Consider the following 23,938-nt stretch of genomic DNA (forward strand, 5'->3'; position numbering starts at 1 on the left):
CATAAGACAGAATGCATTTTTGTACCTAATAGGCTATGAGCTGATAGAAAACACATACTTTGCAAATTTAATAAGTTCTTGGCATCAAAAGAGTCATTTATCTTTCCGCTTTGAACATTTATCTGTGTCTTATTATTAGTAATATTACCAAGTATTTGATAATATTTTCTTTTTAATCATTACAACCACTACAGTATTACAAATAAAACTTTTTATTATTAATTTAATTCAGAAACAGCTGGGAAAATATTCATTTTTTAGAACCATGGTCAAATGAATTTAACAAAAGAAGATTGAACTTAAAATGTCTCAAAGGTTCCGGTCTCATGTCTACAGTCAGAAAACAAACTACATAATATACTATTTTTCAGTATGGGTTTAAAACTCATAAATTAATATATAGTTTACTTAAATTCAGTAATAATATTTAATTTGTTATAATAATAAATTTACTTAAATGATAAATTAAGGACTGAATGATAATCTCATTTAAGATTATCATTCAATTCTCAATATATTCCATCAATAAATTTATTTAATGTCACATACGAAGATTTAATATCATACAAATAAGTTTATTAAAATTTATTACAGATTGATGTTGCTAAAAGTTATTTTTAATAATTTTCCCATTTAAATAGTAAAGCAATAAATAAATATTATTTATATTTTACATTAATGTTTAAGATTAAATATTATAATACTAATTAATATTTTATAATATAATTAATAACAGATTAATTTACTAAAACTCCTGTTCAGAATTATATTTAAAAATAAATTTTAGATATTTAGAAATGTAATGATGATTTATTATGCATTTCTTTCCTTATTATGTGCTGATTCATTGGTGAAATAACAAAAATAGATATGGAATAAACTTTGAAAAACTGAGCCCCTAGTAAAAAGGAGCCAGAGAAAGGACTCTCTAGCCCTAAATTAAATATTTATTGTTACAGTATGAAGTTGCAGTATGATTATCATACTGGTTGAAAGAATGTATCATTTCAAGAAGCTATTATTACCAGGCCTTCTCAAAAAGAAGACACATGTTTGTCCCATTGAAATAGGTACCTTGTATTTTTTACCTAATAAAATATATATATTTAATATTTTTTACCTTGCATTTTTTACCATTGACATAGCATTATTGCCAAAGTTAAGTTACTAATGTTTTCAGTTACGTGAGATATGTTATCTTTCACGTAAAATGCAAATAAAACGATATAAAAGACCTAAATATTAAATAAATCCATCAAAAACATTTTTATTAATATCGGTCATTCGGAAAATTTTAAACTTCTTCAAATTTTTTCAACGGAAAATAATAATTTTCCTCCGTTGTTAAAAAAAAATGGCAATTTATTATAATGAAAAGTGCAGAGCATTCACTTTTTTGCTTAATTATATATTTATTTTATTTTTAATCAGCAGCTTTAATGGACGTAGAATTTCATTTTATGAATTGAAAAGTTATGTTCACGAAACTCGCAGGTTTCCTATATTAGTATGATTATCTTATTCTTTCCGTCGCCAAAGGAATTGAGATCTTTTAATCCGTAGAAGATCTATGTTATTTCGGCGACACAACAGAATTTGGCGATGGAGTATCCTGTTTGAAATTCCGTTCTACGCAGGCGCGGAAGTTTTATGCGCCGAAACTTTTTTGGCGCGTTGCCGGTGGGACACTCAGCTGGAAGTTGGAAAACGGCATAGGTTCGAGCAACGGTGAGAGGGAATGTAAGTATGGTGCTCTAGCAATTTTTCCATTATCGTGAAATTTCTAATTTTTCACTTCTATGGTTCTACCATATTAAATGTGTATGCACAAGAATAAAATTTAATGAATATGATTTTTTTGTGTGTGTGTAAAAAATATTTTTAGTATGTTGTTATGTGCATCGGTAACTGGCGCATCAATAGTTATTACTAATTGCATTTTAATGAATGTAAAATAATCGCAATTAAAAATGTATGTATAAATATTGTATATATATATATATATATATATACAGATATATATTCGTATGTGAGCGTGTGTGTATATATATGTAGGAACTTATATATGAATGTACATTCTATTTTTAGATAATCATTTTGGATATTTCTGCTTAGAATTATAGAATAATTTCAGACGCATCTATAATATGTCCATTAACAGGTAAAAATAATTGCAAATTACTCAGATGTAATATATTTATATTACAAAATATTTGAATTCTATGTGGATGAGTAAAATACTGCATCATTCATTCTATTTTTTAGTTTAAAATGTGACAGGCCTAATCGCCAACCCATTATATTATTACGTAAAAGAAAAGCAGAAAGTGATATAGAGGTAAGATTTCTCTCATTTGAAAAAGTTCTGAATTTTTTTTCACCCTTGTATTCCACATCCTGTCCACGTAGTGCATAGAAGTTACCGCGCTATCTAATATTTTACTTATAATTTCGATAGACTATAATAATGCACAATTTTTTGAATTAATCTTATTGAATATAACTCATAATATATTTATTAAGTTATTATTTTAACATTTTTCATATTTAAATCTAGTATCAGTTTGGGCGGCAAGTCTTCCCGCCAATATCATGTTGCACCGGTACTACCTCTAGGACCGGACGACGTGTGAAAATTATTTTGGCGGGCTCGAAATTCCCGTGTACTGTTAATGACAATTAGAAATTATTTCAGTTGTAATAAAATTACATAAACCTCAAAATATTGATATTGAAAGGATTTTTTATGTATTAAAATGCTTGGTAGAAAATTGTTCAGAAAATATATTCCCCCATCGCGGAAATTCCAATCACTGTTTTTTTTTTTTTTTTTTAATCTTCAGTAAATAATTAAAAAATATAAGCTATGATAAAATTAATAATGCTAAATTTTTAAAAGTAGTTGCATTAAAAAAACTGCGTCTTGTTTTAACCATTTTCTAGTATCTTATATTTTGTATTTTTATTCAATTGGTTATTAATTTTATTAATTGCTTTTGCTATTTATTTATTAGTTACAGTCTTCTGTTTATTTATAGACTTTGTTAATTCCTAATCTATTGTAATGAAGATATTTTATTTTTTAATTACCAATAATATTTTGTACTTAAGAGTTTCATTTGAAATGCAATTTCTATAAATAAATTTTCCATCGTGTTATGAAATAAATATTGGAAATTAAATATTTTATTACTTCTAAATATAATTATTGTAACAAGAAAAGTTATTGATATTAAAGCATATTCATTTATATTTTTATCTTCCACCTTACTTTTGTAATTCAATGTTTATTTAAAATATTAAGAAGAATTAAAAATATTCAGCTGTTGTTTTTGTGAGGAACTTAAAAAATAATATTGCTAAATATTTTCCATCTTTACAGGGTGTGATTTTCTCAATAATTAAATCAAACTGATTGACATGTACAATAACTAATTTTTAACCATTTTTTAATTAATTGTATACGCTAACTTTAAAATATAAATAATTCTAAAGTAGCATGTGTTACTTTTATGAGACTTAAATTTTCATATGTATTAATTCTGCGTGAAATATGTTAAATAAAATATATATATACATACATATGCATTTTTTTAAACATGAGAAAATCTGTATTAAAGTATATTAAATTTAAAAGTAAGTATGAAATATGTTTCCTATATTTTTAATTGATTATTACAGGGTAGAAATGTGGACTTTTTGGCAACTGGCATTACACTAATATGCATTTACACACTTTCAAAAATCAGTTACAATTACCGATTTTTCATTTATAGTTTTAAAATAATAACTGTTTTTAACTTATATATAATTTAACTCCTAAGGATGTCAAACGTGACACCTTTATATTTGCAAGATCATTTTATAGATATTTTTGTATATTTTGCTTGCAAATCCTTTAATGTTTCTGAATTAAGTACAATGGGGGGAAAACTAGTTATTTTTTTAAATATTAGATTAAATGACTAGAATCATCATTGTTTCATTTATTTAAGCTTATTCTGCATCAGAATTTTTGTTTGATACATTTTAGAAATTTGATTTCTTTATGGAATTTCACTTATGTCATATTTATCTTCTTGCTTACATTACTTACTATCACATTGAGTTTAGTTACATTTCTTACTATTACATTAAGTTAAATATGAAGTGATATATTTTGCTTGAGTATCATTCTGAACTAAACTTGTATGTGTTTTACAAGCTTAGTTAAATTTTTGCTTGGCTAAACTGGAGTTCTGAGGGTAGCCTTAATAACAGTCATCTTTATAACTTATCAAATTTAATGAATGTTGATTTTTAAAGAAAAGCAAAAGCCTTTTGGCATGGGAATACAAATAATTGCAATAAACTTTAAGATGTAACAGAAATAATAAATGACTTTATTTCCTTTCTTATGCAATTAAGTATGTGAACATATTCTAATGTCAAAGGCTGAGATACTGTGTAGAATCTCTTCTAGACTGGCAAAGTGAAAAAATTTGTTATAACACAGACTGTATAAATTGCAGAAGTTTCTTAGTGTCATTTAGATATGTGTCCACAACTGCCAATTTGTTTGAGGTGTAGGATCTTATACATTAATAGGTGTATTATTCATATTTCATTAGTTTTATACCTGGCCAAAGGAATTTCTAAACCAATCTTCAAATTATCCATAATTCTCATCAAACCAATTTTGAAAATTCGGGCTGGTGAGATGGCATACTGGAAAGTTTCATTGTTTTGGGGGTAAATGAAGATTATGAAGGCCTATAAATAGTCTTTAAGCAATGTGATATAAATATTCCCATTAAATGAGTTGCTTAGATGGACCAGAGGACTCGTGAAAATATATCTTGTTACCACTGTGGATTCACTACCAGTTTATAAAATGCCCTGTCGACAAACTTGTCCACTGGTTCCTGCAATCTGTATCAAGCTTGAACTCTACCATCAATTTGAAATAACTGGTTTTGTGATTTTTCAGACCAGATTACTTTATATTCCAGTCTTCTCTAATTCATGTATTCATAAGCAGACTTAGCCCTGGAAATTTTCCTACTCTATGAAATAAATGGATTTTTCAAACTCTTTCTAATTAATTATGCATTAACTGTATAATGTAGGTCAATTATACCACTTTATGCAGCAAATGCATGTTATATTATTGGCAGAGCTGGTTTTTATTTTACTAGATTATGTGAAGTATTCTGCTTGATGGCCTGCTGTTAAGACATACACATAGGTCTTCTGCTTCCTTAGTTCAATTTCAACACTAAGCAATGTTTCATTTATTTCATTGATATGCCTTTGATACCTTTCATATTAAATGTAGAAGTTATTTCATTGTGTTGCTTGCCTGTTAGTCTTTCTCCAAGTCTGACTGAATTATTTAGTGAATAATGTAATTGGTTCCTTCTTCATGATAATATGCCATCTCATTGATCAGTAGTTATACTGAAATTTTTGCCTAAATAGCCACTTTATTCTTCAGATTTATTCTCTTCTGATTATTTTATATTCCCCAAACTAATAAGTAACTATTAAAAAGGCATCCTTAATGATATGCAGGTAGCTGCAGGCTTTGTTAGTGTATACTACTCAGGTTTTGGATGAAAAAGAGATGTACTTAACCATGTAATATATATATTGTAGTTTTACAAGCCAAGTCTCATTATTTGTTAGACCATGTATTTTTTTGAAGGCATCTTAACAGGAAAGCTTCATTTATTGGAAATCATTTAAAGGCTGTTAATGAGGGAAAAAAAAAAAGGTTGATCTTTACATTATGGTAACTTGGCGATTTTTTAGCGAAAATTTGGCAACCAACTCTCCTACAGCAACCCTCTATTTTTTTTCCCCGCCGCCATTTTGTCTTCACGAAGTAAAGACGTTTCTTTTCTTTTTATCTACTGAACACTTCTTCCAACGATCTACTAGCCGAATTACACTTATGCTAGAAATTTATCAAACAAAACTGCTTAATCATGACAAATATTCACTGCAAAATTGGGAAAAGTGCACAATACCATACTCCTTACGCGATTTTCAAAATAACACATACACATAAACCATGTACACGCCGACTTATTTTTACTTAAAAAAAACATCCCAGAATTGCACAAAAATGGCATTGCGCACACTCTTCACTATATCCATGTACACTGCTTTTTTTCTCATAAATTAGAAAAATTTCACGAAGATACATGACAATTTTCTCTATCTTTAAACCCGGTAAAAAGAACATATATGAAATTACCTGATCGCGAAAAAGTATTTACCCTTTCCAAATATGAACATTTCCACATATAAAATAAATAAAATATCCAAAAACTTTTACCTCTAAATCATCTATTATATTTTAAACGTCACCAACGAATTCATACCGCAAGCATTACAAATACTTAGTATCAAATATTTAAATTATTTCCATGCACGTTTACTTCAACTTAAACGTATACCAAATTCCTACAAACATAAAATTCACAAAATAACTATCATTTCATTAAAATATAATTAAATTCAAAAACACTACTTAAAATATAAATGAGCACATACATTAAATTAATAAAAATTACCTTACAATCCTAATTACTTTAAATCATTGCTAATAACAATTTTCCCAATAATACCAAATTCCTTTCCACCTTACATTTAGAACAATGCATAAAAATAATATCCTCAAATAATTAAAAATACTAACTTACCTAATCTTCTTCAGAACCTTGATTACGTGTCCGATAAACTTTTCTTCTTTCTGTTTCAGGATCTTTAAAATCATACTTATATTTCACAGCAAGGTACCAGGTAAAATAAATAACTTAATAAAACATCTTTATTTCTATCTCGCACAACCTTAAACAAACATTTATTACTACCCTTTTCAATACCACTAAATACCCATTTCGAATTCACTTTGGCCATGGGATCGAAAAATTAACCAACACTGTTTCACACAACACAGAATAAAGCCAAATACAAAATTTCCAGATTTTTTCCCGATTTCCCCCCTTTTCCGATTAAAGAACCGTAATTCGTCCATTAATATCACATGACATATCCCATGATCTCTCATTTCCCTCACACAAAATAATGCGTAATCGGAACTGAGTACTGCTCACATTATTACCAAAGTCCCAGGTAGTAACCTTTATCGCCTCCAAAATGTCGCCAAACTACCAGTTACCATATTGTAAAGATCAACCAAAAAAAAAAGCAGTAAAATACACTTATTATTAAATTTTATATTTGTTTTGTTTTATATGATTTATGAAGCTTATCTTGAAGAGAGAACAGGTCCTGTTTTTACAACTTTTTATTCTCTCATTTGGTGACAAATTTGTTAATAGCAATTATGGATATAAATTCTGATTCTGAGAACTTTTTTCATCAATAAACAGCTTTTAAGTCATCTGCCTGATTTCCCCCCCCATCCTTTTGAACAAATATAGCAGTGAGAAATCTAGGAATTAGAATGGCATGCAGGTTAAACACATTTACCTTCTATCTACATGTTGAAAAGTCTTTATACAGCTGTAATTATACCTTCTGTAAGTTATTCTTGATACATCCATGACAATGTAAATTGAATGTTAAATGTTCTAACATCTTTAAAAACTGAATATTTCATTTCATAGCTGCCAACAGCCCCAGTTTTTTATTACTTTACCCAGTAGCTCACCGAATCTCCCAGTTTTTAACTTTTACTGAGGAAAATACTTCTTAGCAATAAATGAAATTTATTCATTTAATAAAATTTTGCAAATTCTATTTCTTTCTTTCTTCTGAGACCCCTTAATCAGTCTATGTCATCTGGACCTATTCATGGTAATACTCCTCCAGTCTTCCCTTATGTGTGATATTAATGTCATTCTCAACAGCATCAAGCCACCTAATTGATGACGTTCCTCACTTTCTACCTCCCTTAGGTTTTGTAAATATTAGTTGTTTTACTGGGTTTGTGTCTTCAATTCTATATAAATGATCCAACCATAGATTCCTGTGGCTTTTTGTGACCTTGACAATATAAGGCTGTCTAAAGTTTTGGTAGATTTCATGATTATACATTGATCTCCAAATACCATTTTCACAAACAGTGCCAAATATTCTTAGTATTTTACGTTCAAAGATCAATAGTTTACTTCCAGTTATTTCAGTCATTGTCCAGCACTCACAGCAATATAGTATGATGGGACGTAACAGGGTTTTATATATATTAAATTTAGTATTACAGCAGATAAATCAAGATTTGAACTGATTTTTAAGACTATGTAGCATCTATTTGGAATGAGGAGCCTGTCATTTATTTCCATAGAAAAATCATTATTATTAGTGACAATAGTTCGAAGATATTTGAATTGTGCCACATTTTCAAAAACGTAGTCGTTCACTGTCAGTGGTGACAAATTAATTGATTTATGGGCAACTTCTAAAAGTTTTTTTATTTTCATTTATAGTTAGGCTTAATTTTCTTGCCTCAGCTTCTCAATGATTCTGCGACATACTTTCTGACTTCCACTAAAGCAATGTTGTTTGCGAATGCCAAGATTTGTATTGTCTTATGATAAATGATTCCTCAATTCATAAGACCAAAAGCTCTTTAAGTGTAGCTTTTGTTAGATTAATTAACTTGGTCAGCATTTCAAATTCCTCCATTGCCTCGTATAGTTTCTGCCAATTGCTGTCATACGCAGCTTTAAAGTTAGTAAAAAGATAACAATTGCCAATACTGTACTCTTGTTTTCTCGAAAATCTGCCTCAGGGCATGTATTTGATCAATTCTATTTCTTTATCCAAGTGATTTTCAGCATAATTTTTCAGATTAAATTTCTGAAATATCTTAATCTGTTATAAACATTAACTTTTTAAGATTCAGTCAGTGTTTAATTAGTTTATATTTGTTTTGCATCAATAAAGTACATTGCTGTGTTTATCCCTAAATAGAGGTACTTTGATAAATAAAAGCTTTTCTTTCCCATTCAGGATTTTCTCAGTATAGAAATGTAAGAAACTTACAAAATAAAATTAGCCAAAGAACATATCTAATTAAATATTAATATATCTAATATCAGAAATAGTGACCTGAATCATGTGTTATAAAGTAAGTTAATTTGCCACTGTTCAGTACAAAAATCTCTCAGAAACTTGGGAGTTTTTCATATTTCAGGGTTGGCAGCTATGTTTCTCAGGTCTACAGCCATAATTCCATATTCAGTGATGATTGATAATTTGCCATAGTCACATTAAAAACTATTTCACAAGATTAACTTAGAAGCCAAACAACAAAAAATCAGCGTTATATTTTCAAATTTTCACAGGACTAGTTTCGATGGTTTTATTGAACGATCATCCTCAACTGCAAAAGCACAAATGAACGAGAATACGCGCAAATGAAGGAAAATATCTTATCTTGTTCATTTGCGCTTTTGCAGCTGAGGATGATGGTTCGATAAAACCATCGAAACTAGTCCTGTGAAAATTTGAAAATATAACGAGGATTTTTTGTTGTTTGGCTTCTAAATTAATATTTGTTCGGCGTGTTATTGTATCTTAATTATTTCACATTATTTACAACTGATAATTGGCTTAACATTTAATTGTACAAGCATTTTTCATGAAATGCCACCTAAACTTTGTTTTCTTACCTCGTGGTTTTTTTATTTTTATTTATTTATTTTATCTGAATGTGAGAAAGCAGATGGTAATTACTGAACACAGGTACTCCTTACTTCATGATCTATCTGCTTGATGATTGATCAAGTTTCAGCCTGCAGTTCAGGGAATCCTCTTTCTCAGCTTGAGTGTCAGTAAGTGGTGAATAGTGATGTGTGTATTGAGTATACTGTAGACTTGCTATGCATTTTCTCAGATAAGGAATCACTATGTAAACTCATTATTCTTTACATATTTGTAACCCCAAAATAGTACAGCATCATCTGAAGAAATGTTAACAAATGAAAGAAAGCCATAAATCATGAAATGAAAATTAAAATCATACAAGACTATGAAGTTGATGAAACATTAAAGAAATATCATATGACTTGAAGTTGGCACATTCAACAATTTCAACAGATAAAGTTGGAGTGAAAGAGGTGGTGATGGGTGGACAGGATTTAAGACATGGACAGGCCATTAATAACCATGCAGGATAGAGGGATATTAAAAATTACTGATCATCCTAGTTTGACAACTAAATGTAAAATAATATGCTGATAAACCTTTTAATTAGTAATTCAAACCGAGGTGCGCAGCATCTTTGAGATTTAGCACATGAAGGTGAATAGTCAGCAGAATCATTTACAGTAAGCTATGGATGGTTCCAATGGTTTAGGCAGAGATTCAGCCTGCATAACTTGAAAATCAGTAGTGAAGCAGCAAGTGCAGATGTAGATGCAGCAGAAAAATTTGTTGACGAATTGGATGAAATAATTAAAAAAGAACAAATATTCATTGTGCATGAAACCAGTCTTTGGTGAGGAGAATAATGCTTGAAAGGTCTCATATGTTCAAAGAAGCTTAGGCAATGTCCAGTGTCAAGAGTTTTAAAGGCAGGATCACATTGTTGTTGAAAAGGAATGCTGCTGTGTTCAAGTTAGTCTTTCCTGATCAGCTACTCAGGAAAACCACAAAAACAGTCTGCCCACTTACTAGCATGCAAATAAAAAAAGGATGGATATCACAACCTTTATTTGAAGACTGGTTTTGAGTGCTTCATTCTTCCAGTCCATCATTATTGTTTGAAAAAAGGAATTGCTTTTAAAATTATTCTTCTGCTTGGTAATGCTTTAGACTACCCACAGTATTTTGATCTGTACCCAGACATAAAAATAGTAAATCTTCCTATAAACACAATTGCTGTCCTGCAGTCAATGGAACGAAGACACAATAGCTACTTCAAAGTGTTTTATTTACAGATGGCATTTTCTCAATCTGTATCAACAGCAGAAAATGATGTAGTAATCTTTCATGATTTTTGGAAACATACAGCATTTTGGATTGTATTCAAAACATCAAACTGGCTCAGGATGAAGTGACAGATAAGTGTATGGAAGGCATATGGAAAAAGTGCATAAAAATTATGCAAGCAAATAACTGAATTGTTTGACAATATTGAACAAACTGATGTAAATCAAACAAATGCAGGCCTTGCCAGTGTGCTTTTAATTTAGTTGTTAATGGGGAAGACATAGTTGAATTAGTAGATTATGCCAACGAAGAGCTTACAAATGAGGATTTAATAGAGTTAGAAGTTTGGAAGAGGAAAGAACTGAGGAAATGCAAAAGAAGTTAAGAGCCATAGCTAGGGTTTTCAGTGCCCGGGTACAACTGAAGATTTTGCACCACCTTCTGTATGCCAAGAATAAAAAAAAATTTCATTCTAGAATTTTGTAACATCAATTTGGCACCCCATAGATGCTGCACCTGGGGACAGATGTCATCCCTTTTCCCTACCTTAGCTATGCCATGGAGAAGTTAGCTGATGTGTTCTCCAAATGTAATGCGACTGTGTTGAAACTTGAGGCTATGGATCCAAGTTTTAATGAAAGTAAACATGTGGTGAGTGAACTTTTAAAGTGCTACAGAGAAACTTATGAAGAAAGAAAGATTACAAAACAAACCATACTTACCAGTTTCTTTTTGAATGTTACATACAACACCTCTGGCCTTTAAGATAAAACTTCTGTTTCATTGTCATTTCCTTTACCAAGACCCTCTACAACTCCAGAGAACCAAATAAACAAATGATAATATGTACATAGGCTTGTTTTTATGAATAAATTTGAAGTTTGCATAATTTTAATATGCTGCTATATTTCCAGCATAAGCTCCTCGCTTATAGATTAGTTTACTTAATGATGTTCAGAGCAAAACTTGGTCATAAAGTGAGGAGTACTTGTAGACCGTTTTGAATATTTGGGCTCAGGGATTGCTTCATAAGAAAATAACTTTACCTCATTTGTTGAATCTTTATATATATATATATAATTTTCGTGTTTGAGCAAACTTTATATTTCATTTGTCTTAAAATAGATGAACAAAAGCTATGTAAGACAGGTGTAGCACCCAATTCTTGCAAAATCAGGACTCTCAATCGGTGTACCTTAGGAGTTCATATTATGTCATGCATTGAACCAAAGAACCAAAATTAGTTCTTCAGTTCAGGCGCAATGCCGACGCTCTCTTGTGTACCCGCGATGATTTTCGCTATCCCAATCTAAAAATAATTGAAAATTTTCGAACATGTTTGAGTTCATAATATACTTATTGATCGGTGAAGTCCATAAAACATAGAAGAAGGGAATATTAACATGTCGAGGTAGTTTAGAAGAGTCCAATGTCATAGTTCATCAAGTGATGTATGTGAACACAAATGAAACTTTGCTCTAGTCAACAAATGCTGCAGCAGGTCCAAATCAGGCAGAAAGCACAGAAGAGCGTTGAGATAATGTGCGAATCAACAGTGTAAGCAGGTTACAAAGATATGCCAGTGCTTAGATAACTCTTATTTACAATTAGTCTGAAAATAATGTAATACTTAACAATAGTTGTCAAGAAAGATAAAAGCAAACAAGGAGAGGAACATGAGAGGTGTAATTAAATAGAAGTGGGGCTTATTAACATTGGGAACATAGGTAAATTGAAAATACAATACAAAGATTATGTAATGTGCCTTAACACAGCTATTGGCCTTTTCCTATTTACATTTGCTGAGAAATCATAACTTAGTACAGCAATAACACCGTTATTGACATCTGCGGAGATTTTCCGGAAGAATTTTTCTGCTAGTTTGGCAATATACACAATAATTTCTGGTACATTTAACTCACAGTGGATTGCTGTGTTTCTTATGAACCACCGGCAGTTCACCATATCTCTCAAAATCACATTTTGTGCTATTTGCAGTTTCTGCATGGTATTATTACATTCATAGCCCCAGACAGGGCAGGCATAGGTAAGGATTGGTCGCATCATGGTTTGGTAAATGAGTAACTTATTGTTAGTCGAGAGAATGCTGTTCCGAGCAATTAAAGGAGCAAGTGTAAGTTTATGTCCTTGGAACTTAGTTAAAATATTTGTAACATGTGGAGACCAAGTGAGCAAGTAATCAAGCGTAACACCTAGGTAGCAGACTTGCTTTACCCAGGGAATTGGAGTGTCATTCATAAGAACATGTAGGTTGGGATCAAGTTTCCACTTTTTTGTGAATAAATAGCATCAGACTTAGAAATGTTAATTTGAATTTTCCAGGAGTTAAGCCAGCACTCCAGTGCATGGATGTGATTTTGTAGTGCCTGTATAACTGAGCCTTGAGATTCACTTTGTGTAAGAATTGCAATGTCATCTGCATACATTTCCAGTGTGGTGTTTGGGATATCGTTTGTATAAATATTGAATAAAATAGGGCCCAGAAGTCCCTGTGGGACCCCGGCCCTGATGGGCTTGGGGAAGGAAGTAGTGTGATTGACAGGAATAATAAAGTGTCTATCTATTAGATAGGAAGTAATGATGCTTGTGATGTATCCTGGGAAACCCAGGGTGATTAACTTGTAGAGTAGGCCCTCCAGCCAAACCCGGTCGAAGGCCTTAGAAACATCTAAGAAAATTGCACCAGTAATAGCTTTGTTTTGATATCCTGAGGCAATCATTTATCTTGCTCAGGGCTGACAGTAGGCTTACAGGCCTATAGGAGACTGGGTCTGTATCTGGCTTACCTGGTTTCAATATTGGTGCAATAATTGACATTTTCCAGCTTGCAGGGAAGTATCCAAAGCGAAGCATATGATTGATAATCTGGATGAATTTGAAAAGCATATACATTCCAAAATTAGTTCTTTGACTGAACTGTCAGATAAAGCTATGTTCAAGGCTGACACTTTGCTGTAACTTTTGCTTTTCGTGGAAAGAAATAAGTAATAATAGTTTCTTATTGGCTTGGGGCTCTACTGACAACTCATCTTTTAAGGAATGGGAATTTTTAATCGTTATCAATTTGTTCAGCATTTAAAATGGTGTCCAAGTTCTATTTTCTAAATGGGAGATTTTGCATTTTAAAATTTTTTTGCAAAATTTAAGATGTTAAGATATACAATGCAAAGTCTGAGATCCGGACTCATTGGGACTTCGACAATTCCAGATTTTGGATTTTCCTGGATATTAGATCATCATTTTAAATCTAGTAAGATGACATGTAGAAATTATAAAATTAAAAATATGAAGCATTTATGATCTAAAGGGTATCAAAATTTACCAAAAAAAAACTTAATATTTATTTCTGTACTTTATTAAACGTTTCTTTCAATGTAAGTTGTTCAAGTTGCTTTGTTTTTTATGCTACTACTTTCTCTTTAATTCTGTAGATGGACATAATTTCTTGTTTAGTCATAAAGTTCTATTTTTCAAGTCCTGTAATTGCTGTGTCAAGAATTCCGACTAACTTGTCAATCGAAGTTTTTTCGTTTTCACTTTTTTCGCTATCTGTCATCGCAATAAAAAACTTCTGTTATATCATCTCCTTTTATTACCACCTCTCCACATTTCTTTACAAAATCCATTAATTGGAAAATTTCATCTTTGGTTTGCAATATCGGAAAACCTTCAAGTTCACGGCTATCATCTTCATTATCCTTACCATAAAATACCGTAGCTAGCCATAAATTATGCAAGGATTTTTTAAAGCATCTGGAAACACATCCACCTGTGATTTTACAATGCTCTACATAGCAGATTTTATGCTAAAATATTTTTAAAAAATTTTAAATAGTTATTCAAGAAATTTAACATGGATTTTAAAAATGCTGCTTCATATTTGCATTTCAGAGCACGCACTATAACAATATCCATAGGCTGAATGATGGATATATAATTTGGAGGAAGGTATAATATGTATACATTATCTTTCACTAAAACTTTAAGTGAAGTATGTGTCTAACAGTTGCCTACAATCAGGATAATTTTTGCATTATCAGGTAAACCAACTGAATTCAAATATTGCCGAACCTAGGGTATGAGAAGATGTTGAAAACCAATCATTCATTTGCGCTTGCATCTTCCCTATTCTTTTATTTGGACGATGTATAAGAGGGAAAATTTTTACTCCTTTAAATGTTCAAGGTTGTGTATTTTTTCTGATTATGAAAAGTCTACACTTTCGTGTTCCATTATCACTTGCACATGCTACAATCATTAGTCTCACTTTGGAATCTTTGATACTAGTTGAGGCCGTTTCTGTAAAGGTTGCCAAGGTATTTTGTATTACATATTTGCCAGAAAAGACCACGCAATTCTTGCAAGCTGTAAATTTGTTCTGGAGATAACTTTTCACTATTAATGAGTTCAAGGAATTTATCTGCAAATAGTTCAGCATCTTCAACTATCAGCTAAAGCTTTTCCTCCTGAAATTTTTAATTACCTCTTATAACGTGGCGATTTTAAAATTTAATTAACCAACCTGTTAAATATGTGCACTCAGTTTTTAAGTTCATTTCTTCATGAAATATTTTGGCTTGAGCTATTAGCATTGGACCCATCAATGGCACGTCCTCGCTACAATGTTGTCTGATCCATTCAATCATCACTTTGTCATGATTGTCGCTTATAGCATAACGAATATATATATATATATATATATATATATATATATATATTGTTATTCATTGCGAGTGGGGAGTCTGAATCCACAAAAAATTTAAAAAGCTCCTTTTCCTATTATGTCATGTACAGGTGACTTTCCAGTGCCATATTCCTTGCCATAATTTTAAGACTGATATACTTTTATCCATTTTTTGTAGAAATCCACTTTTTCTGTAATAGACATCGAAACGTGGTATCGCTTTGTAGATCCCTGTTGCAGCTCTAGAATCAGAAATACAGTCAAAAGTCGTTAATTCGGACACCCATAATTCGGAATGATCTATAATCCGGACCTCAAAGCTAAAAACTTTCTGCGCATGCTCCGCGTTGACACATGCGCATAGGCGTTTACGCGTGCGCGTAAGACCTCTTACGACTGCGTGTGCGCAAGCGCAGAATACATTTTCACGTGCGCGTTTTATGTATAACGGATGGTGTAAGCTAAAATTATATAATTATCTATTTCAGTTAATGTTGATGTTTGCGTGGTTCCTTAATTTTCGAATTGGATACGGCTTATTATTTTTTGCAGACTGTAAGAGCAATACTAAAAAAGTAAACTTGAACTTTCGATTATGTCAAATAGAATTTTTGATTCTGGAGCTCCCAAAGGATCGTACAAAACGAAAGTATGTTTCGATGTCCATCAAACAAAAAGTGGAATTGCTGCAAAAAATGGATAAAGACATGAAGAATGTGACAGAGAGGTTAGTGAAAACGAAAAAATTTCGATTGACAAGTTAGTCGGTATTCTCGGCACAGCAATTAACGGGACTTAAACAGCGGAACTTTGTAAGTGAACAAAAAATTATGTCTGTTTATAGAATTAAAGAGAAAGTATTATCACATAAAATGAAACAACTTACATTGAAAAAAATGTTTAATAAAGTAAACAAATAAATATTAAGCTTTTTTTTTTTTTTTTTTTGTAAATTTTGATACCCTTTAGATCATAATTGTTCTTTATTTCATAAATTACGGTTTCATATTTTTAATTTTAGAATTTCTGCATGCCATCCTATGCGATTTAAACTGATGATCTATAATCCGGAATCGCCGAAGTCCCGATGAGTCCGGATTAACGACTTTTGACTGTACTCTTCAACGTAATCGAAGGTTCAAACTTTAATTTTCATAAAATTGCTGTAATAATAACAGCCTGCAAAAAATAATAAGTTAGATCAAATCAGAAAGTTAAGAAACAGCGTAATCTGCTATATTAACTGAAATTCCTTGGAATCGGTAAAGTGTAATTTTAGCCTAGCTTAATAGCGTTCACTATACATTATTGGCTATGTATCATGAGATTGGCAATGAAAGACAAGTTCCGCTAAATTTTGTCTTGTTTCTATCGCGCATTGAGACAATTAAGCCTGAATTGTAATAGTTTAGTTATTTATTATACTAACGTCTATTTCTTGCATATGCTTAAGGCCTATCTGAGTCTTGAATAAATAAATTCCCACAAATACTTAAGGTATACTGAGGTGAATTTTTGATGCCCCCTAAATTCTAAAAATTTTGTCATTCCTTAATTTTGTTGCTCCGTGCTCCTCTAAATTCCCTAAATTCTGACTTCCGGTGCAACCATATGAGCTCTGGCTCTGATTCTTCGGCGCCAGATTTAAATTTAACTTAAATCTGTAATCATCACTAAGCGCACTGTCAATGTGAAAGGTTACCATGCACTTTGTTTATTCAGTTACTAGTACGGTCAAAAGTCGTTAATTTGGACACCCATAATCTGGAATGATCTATAATCCGGACCTCAAAGCTAAAAACATTCTGCGCATGTGCCGTGTTGACACATGAGCATAGGTGTTTACGCATGTGTGTAAGACCTTTACGACTGCGCGTGTGTGCAAGCGCAGAATACGTTTTCGCGTGCACGTTTAATGTATAACAGACGGTATAAGCTAAAATTATCTAATTATTTATTTCAGTTAATGTTGATGATTGCATTGTTCCTTAATCTTCGAACTGGAAGCGGCTTATTATTTTTTGCAGACTGTAAGAGCAATTTTATAAAAGTAAACTTGAACTTTCGATTATGTCAAATAGAATTTCCGATGCTGGAGCTCCCAAATGATCTACAAAACGAAAGTATGTTTCAATGTCCATCAGACAAAAAGTGGAATTGCTGCAAAAAATGGATAAAGACATGAAGAAGGTGACAGAGAGGTTAGTGAAAACGAAAAAATTTCAATTGACAAGTTAGTCGGTATTCTCGGCACAGCAATTACGGGACTTGAACAGCGGAACTTTGTAACTGAACAAGAAATTATGTCTGTTTATAGAATTAAAGAGAAAGTATTATCACATAAAATGAAGCAACTTAAACAGCTTACATAGAAAGAAATGTTTTAATAAAGTAAACAAATAAATATTGAGGGTTTTTTTTTTTTTTTTTTTTTTTTTTTTTTTTTTTTTTTTTGTAAATTTTGATACCCTTTAGATCATAATTGTTCTTTATTTCATAAATTACGGTTTCATATTTTTAATTTTAGAATTTCTGCATGCAATCTTATGAGATTTAAACTGATGATCTATAATCCGGAATCGCCAAAGTCCCGACGAGTCCAAATTAACGACTTTTGACTGCATATATATATATATATATAAAAATTGTTTAGGCATCACTACATGAGTCGTTACTCAAGTTGTCATGTGTTGATAAATATGCAGTGATGAAAGCAAAATATAATGATTCACCAGGTTGGTGTCAGGAATATAAAATATTAGTAGGTGTAAAATCAACGATGTTTCTATGCAGAATTTTTCGGTTTAAGATATATGCTAAGCAAGCCAAATTATTGGTCACACAAATTTATGCTAATGATTGTTTCTTCAATAGGGAGGTATTTTATTTAGTGCCGAAGTGAAATTAAGAATTGGGACTCTCCACATGTTTTATTGTCGAGAGAGGGAATGAAATGTGCATGCTTTAATAGTTCGACCCCCTCCCCCCCTCCCAAAAAAAAATGTCGTTGGTGGCTTTGAAGTCTGAATTTTAGATTATTCCGGATATTGGACATCTGGATCTCAGACTTTGTACTGTACTAGATATTATAATATTATTATTAGAACAGATATGTTTCAAAAATTATTTTATTTATAACTGAAAAACATTTTACTTGGTAAATGCTAAAGATCACAAGCCAAGATACTCGGACCAAGGTGTTTTGATGACGGAGTATGTTTTCAATTATCTTCACCTCTTCATTAATAAAATATAAAATAACTAAGAGAAGACTTTCTCTGAAGAAAGTGAAAAAGTAATTAGGGGCTGTTATAAAAGAGCTCGATAAGAGGATCCGTTGGAGATGAGAGAGATGGCTGTCTGTTGTGAACCTCAATGAAAGGAGCATTTAGCCTCCATTGTCAGACGCAGAAGTCAGAGAGATTATTGGAGGGGATTAGGTGATTTCTCAGAAGACTGAGAGATATAAAAAAAGAAGACTGTTTTACCAGGAAAATTGGCAGCTTCAGTAAAGAAGCTTGCCATCTTGGTCAGATAATCCTGGAGTCCTTTTGCATATCTGCAAAAATGTGTCCACTTCACATTCAATAACATCAAGTTTTCTTTAGTGAATACAGTACAAAGTCCGAAATCCGGACTCGTCGGGACTTCAGCGATTCCGTATTTGGAATTTTTCCATATATTAGATCATCAATTTAAATCTGGTAAGATGACATGCAGAAATTATACAATAAAAATATCTAATCGTAATTTATGAAATAAAGAACAATTATGATCTAAAGGGTATCAAAATTTACCAAAAAAAAGGTTAATATTTATTTGTTTACTTTATCAAACATTTCTTTCAGTGGAAGTTGTTTAAGTTGCTTCCACAAAAAATTCAAAAGGTTCTTTTTTCTTGTCTCATATACAGTTGACTTTCCAATGCCATATTCCTTGCATAATTTTGAGACGGATATGCCTTTATCCATTTTTTGCAGCAATTCCACTTTTTGTTTAATGGACATCGAAACATGGTTTCACTTTGTAGATCCTTTGGCAGCTCCAGAATTGGAAACTCTTTTCGACATAATCGAAAACTCAAGCTTAGTTTTTATAAAATTGCCATAATAATAACAGTCTGCAAAAAAATAATAAGCTGGATCAAATTTTAAGATAAGGGAGCAACGCAGTCTGCTACATTAACCGAAATGCCTTAGAATCAGTAAAGATAATTTTAGCCTAGCTTAATAGCGTCCATTATACATTATTGGTTGTGAATCACAAGCTTGGCGACGAAAGACAAGTTGTTTCGCTAAATTTTGCCTTGCTCCTATTGCGTACTGAATTGTATTAGTTATTTATTATACCTACATTTATTTCTTGCACATGCTTAAAACTAATCTGAGTCCTAAATAAATAAACTCCAACATATACTTAAGGCTTTTTCTAGGGCCAGCGCTCGATACTGCTTGGTGCAGTCTCTATGGGTCCTAAATTCTGCTACAAAACGCGTTCCCAAGTTCTAAATTTTCACTTCGCCTAAACTTTGGATCCCATTGCTTTGTCTAAATCATAAAAAAAAAAAAAAATCATCTCATCCCTTAATTTTGCCTCTCGCTGCTTCCCCAAATTCCAAAACTTTCGTCTTCCCAAAATTCTGCCGCCGTTTCTGGGTTTATGGTGAATAACATATCAGTTATTCTTAATTAAAATAGCACTAAATGTAATCTTTTGGTCTATGAGTTTCATTAACAAAATGTATTTTTAGCATATGAAAGGAAGTTTTTGTTGAATTTTTCCTCGTCAACATTTCTTTAGAACATTTAAAAATCTATAATCATCACCAAGTGTAATGTTAGCATAAAAGGTTGCCATACTCTTGTTATTCAATTACTAATATAAAATAGTTTAGACATCACTGCATGAGTTATTATTGAAGCTGTCATGTATTGATAAAGATGCGGTGATGAAAGCAAAATATAATAAATAATGACTCACCTGGTCGGCATCAGGGATATAAAATAGGTGAATGTTTCGGTTTGAGATGTATGCTGAGTAGATACTCAGTCATAAAATTAACACATGCTGCTATTAGTCATAAAATTAAATTTTCATTTGAAAACTTTTCCTTCTATCTGTCTAATAAAGATTTGCATAAAAATTTTCGATGAATTATTTTTTCCCCCTCCATGAATATTCCCATGTCTTGAACCAAGGGGGGTCCTCTTGGGAAGGTTATTCTGTGTTATGTCATAGTTTATTGTAATAATTTTCAAAATCATTCTAAAAAAGATATGTTTGTATATTATAATGTTGAGTTGCAACACTTTGTTATAGATAAAATATTTGCTTTAAAACATATCTATTAATCTATATGTAAATTACATATATATTTTAGAAGTTTAGTCAATCCTGTGTTTAACTAATTTAATTAACTCCTTTCATAAATATTTTCAGATTTCATCACAATCTGATATGTCATCCCCTGCACGTTCAGAATGCTCTGTAATATTGAGCAGTTGTGAATCATCGCCATATACAGAGACAGACTCAGCTGATGATCAGGAAAATGCAGATTATCCTCTTATTCCTTCTACATTCAGTGAGTTTCGGGGACTTGCTGGCCGTATGAAGCCATTTTCATTGACATGTAGACATAAATCACCATTACCAGAAGTCTCGTGGGCTGAGCAAACTGACCTGTGGCAATCTATGGTTCTTAAAGACACAATTTACCGTAAAAACCCCAAGATTCTCCTGAATCATCCTGAAATAACACCAAATATGAGGGCAATTGTTCTAGATTGGCTAACTGAGGTATGCTTTAAATTAACGAACTGTAAAGCTTTTTTTGTTTCTCTCTGCGTATATTATTAATTTTTATTTAATTTTTTTTATACAAAATTAGATAAACTCTTAATTTCTAATAAGAAAATAAATCTTTCATTTAACTTGTATTGTTACCAATGATCAGATACTCACTAGAATGTAAGTAATATCTCCTAATAATGTAAGTAATATCTCCTATATATTTTATAACATATCATGATCCAGTAAAAAGAATTTAAGCACTTAGCCAATCTACTATTCATTGCTTTCGAAGTAAGTGCATGATTTCAGCTGTTTGCAAATTGACTTATTTCATCCACAAGATTTCTGGCAAGTTTTGTATGCCACATGCAGTAGTTAGTGACGAAGTTAGCAAGTTATTTATAAAACTACAACCCTGACCTGAAGCTTATCAGCACAATACTTCTAATGTATAGTGAAGATAAATTGACAACTTGAGTTTGAAATCTCAGCTGCAGATTTTCAGTTATCTTTGAAAAGTGATGCCAGTTTTACTAATATACCATTGAGATTCTACTTGGATTCTTCGGATGAGTTTCAGTACATAAATTATGATCACTAAATAGATACTACCTATTAACTGTTGTGGTATAAAAGGTATCACGAATGGTCGCTGGGAACAGAACTGCCTAGGCCTGATGTCCTGGCAAGGACTGCAAGTTTTAGAAGGCCCCTAAATAATCCTATATGTCTCATAACTTTTTTTTTTCTCTCATGAAAGCAGGGAAAGTGAGTACTAAAGTTCTGTGAAAGGATGCTTGGTGTAGAGCTCTAGATTTTGTCATATGGGTCCTGATGGGAACAGTTAAATATCTTGTAAAGAATCACACAGGAAGTTATGGGGATAGAATGATTGTTAGAGTATTGCTTGCCAGAGTATACAAGTATTATCTCTATTGTGAAATTTTGCAGAGGGGAAATTCTTATGTTTGCCTGTACTTGTTATTTCCCCTTCTAAAAAAGTTGCAACTAACTGTAAATTTTGTGAATTAGCAAGAAAATTTCTAGGCTATCTTTATGACTCATAGATATTGTATTATTCTTGAATAATAAGAAGAAACACTTTATAAAATAACAGAACTAAGTGCTTTCTGGTTATACCCAGCCCCCACCCAAAAGTCGCATACTTCTTGCTGACTTTGGAGAAAAATATTCTTCCCACACCGCGATCTGTTTTTGTTAAAAAAAATCCCTTCCATAAACTTGGCACTGCTTACTGGCCATGATTATGATCACCCAAGAACAATTTAAAACTTTAATCTGCACTCCAACATAAGGAAAATTTCAAGCTCTGTTACAATTCATTATGATTGAAACAGATGTAGTCACTGTGGACTTCCCCCAAGATACTAACCAGGAAAATGACTTTTGAATTTCAAAAATTGAAATCCACGTGTGTTGTGGACATATGCTACACGAATTTGCTTTGGCGACATTATGTGTCCCTTCATCAGTACTTCTTCCTGGCTTTTCAGTGAGGATGTGGTTAATTAGAAAATATCCAAAAAGCTGTATGTTTGATGTTACATTTTGTACAGTAAATAATGTAAAGCATGTAAATTCACCTATTCCTATAACTAAATTCACCTGTTTCTACTCTTCATTGAAAATATTGTTGCGTGCGTACGGGTTCGTTATGAAATGAATGCACAAGTCCGATGAAAAATGAACAAAAATTTATTATTATCACAACAAAAATGCTTAAATTTTCTCAAATTATCGTGCAGAATTACAATATCTCACAGTAGTTATCTTTTAACTACTCAAATATCCAATAGAACATAATTCAAAACAGCTAAAGAACGCTAATCCGCGAATTCGCTACAATCAACAAGAGCAGTTTTCTAAGGAACAACAAACTAAGCAACTCCTACAAACTGAGATGTTTTCCTCCTTTTATAAGATTTTAAAATCACGCGCTAGAATTTTCCAGTACTTTCTCGAAATCAAAAAGAGATATTTATTTATTTAATGCACGCACTCTTGTATTTTCAATTTTCCGGCTTAGCTTTCTTTTAATATTCGTCACGCGCTGCACTGCGCGAGAAATAAAACCATTTAATTTATAATTGAACTAACATTAGCTTTTTAAATACTAAATTCGTAACACTGCCCCCTTCCCAAGGACTGCACATCCCGGGCAGTACAATCCCTGGACAGGAAGCTAAACTTACAACTGTGGGATAAATGCAACTGAGGCATAAACATTACATTACAATATCAAACAACGTGAACAATAAATGCAATAACTAACTTAAACAAATCAAATACTATCAAATACTAAATACAAAACAAATCAAATACATATTTAAAAACAAAAAGGACCATGGTCTGATACTATTTACAATTATTTACATATGTACTATGGCCATAGTAATGAGCTAACCTGTCGTAATGAACGACTTTAGGTTTAGAATTCGAAGACTTATGAATCCGAACCCGAAGTCATTTAGTCTGTTCAGCACTGTATACGGATCATCCGAAGGTGACTGTAATTTAGGACTCAGTCCTTTT

General features: G+C 31.7%; 1 protein-coding gene across 1 annotated transcript in view; it reads left to right on the forward strand.

Annotated features, from left to right (window-relative positions):
* The first annotated feature begins 1,631 nt into the window (after positions 1-1,631).
* CycE (cyclin E) overlaps positions 1,632-23,938 on the forward strand; it is a 38,255-nt gene continuing 15,948 nt past the window's right edge. The window contains exons 1-4 of the mRNA XM_085811462.1: positions 1,632-1,740; positions 2,089-2,161; positions 2,266-2,338; positions 21,032-21,391. Of these exons, the coding sequence (XP_085667588.1) occupies positions 2,148-2,161; positions 2,266-2,338; positions 21,032-21,391 (447 nt within the window). The 5' untranslated portion in view covers positions 1,632-1,740; positions 2,089-2,147. The remainder of the gene's footprint in view (positions 1,741-2,088; positions 2,162-2,265; positions 2,339-21,031; positions 21,392-23,938) is intronic.

This window comes from Stegodyphus dumicola, chromosome 2, assembly GCF_044657685.1.
Source record: "Stegodyphus dumicola isolate Sdum_Otavi_A_Nest chromosome 2, ASM4465768v1".
Lineage (NCBI taxonomy): Eukaryota > Metazoa > Arthropoda > Arachnida > Araneae > Eresidae > Stegodyphus > Stegodyphus dumicola.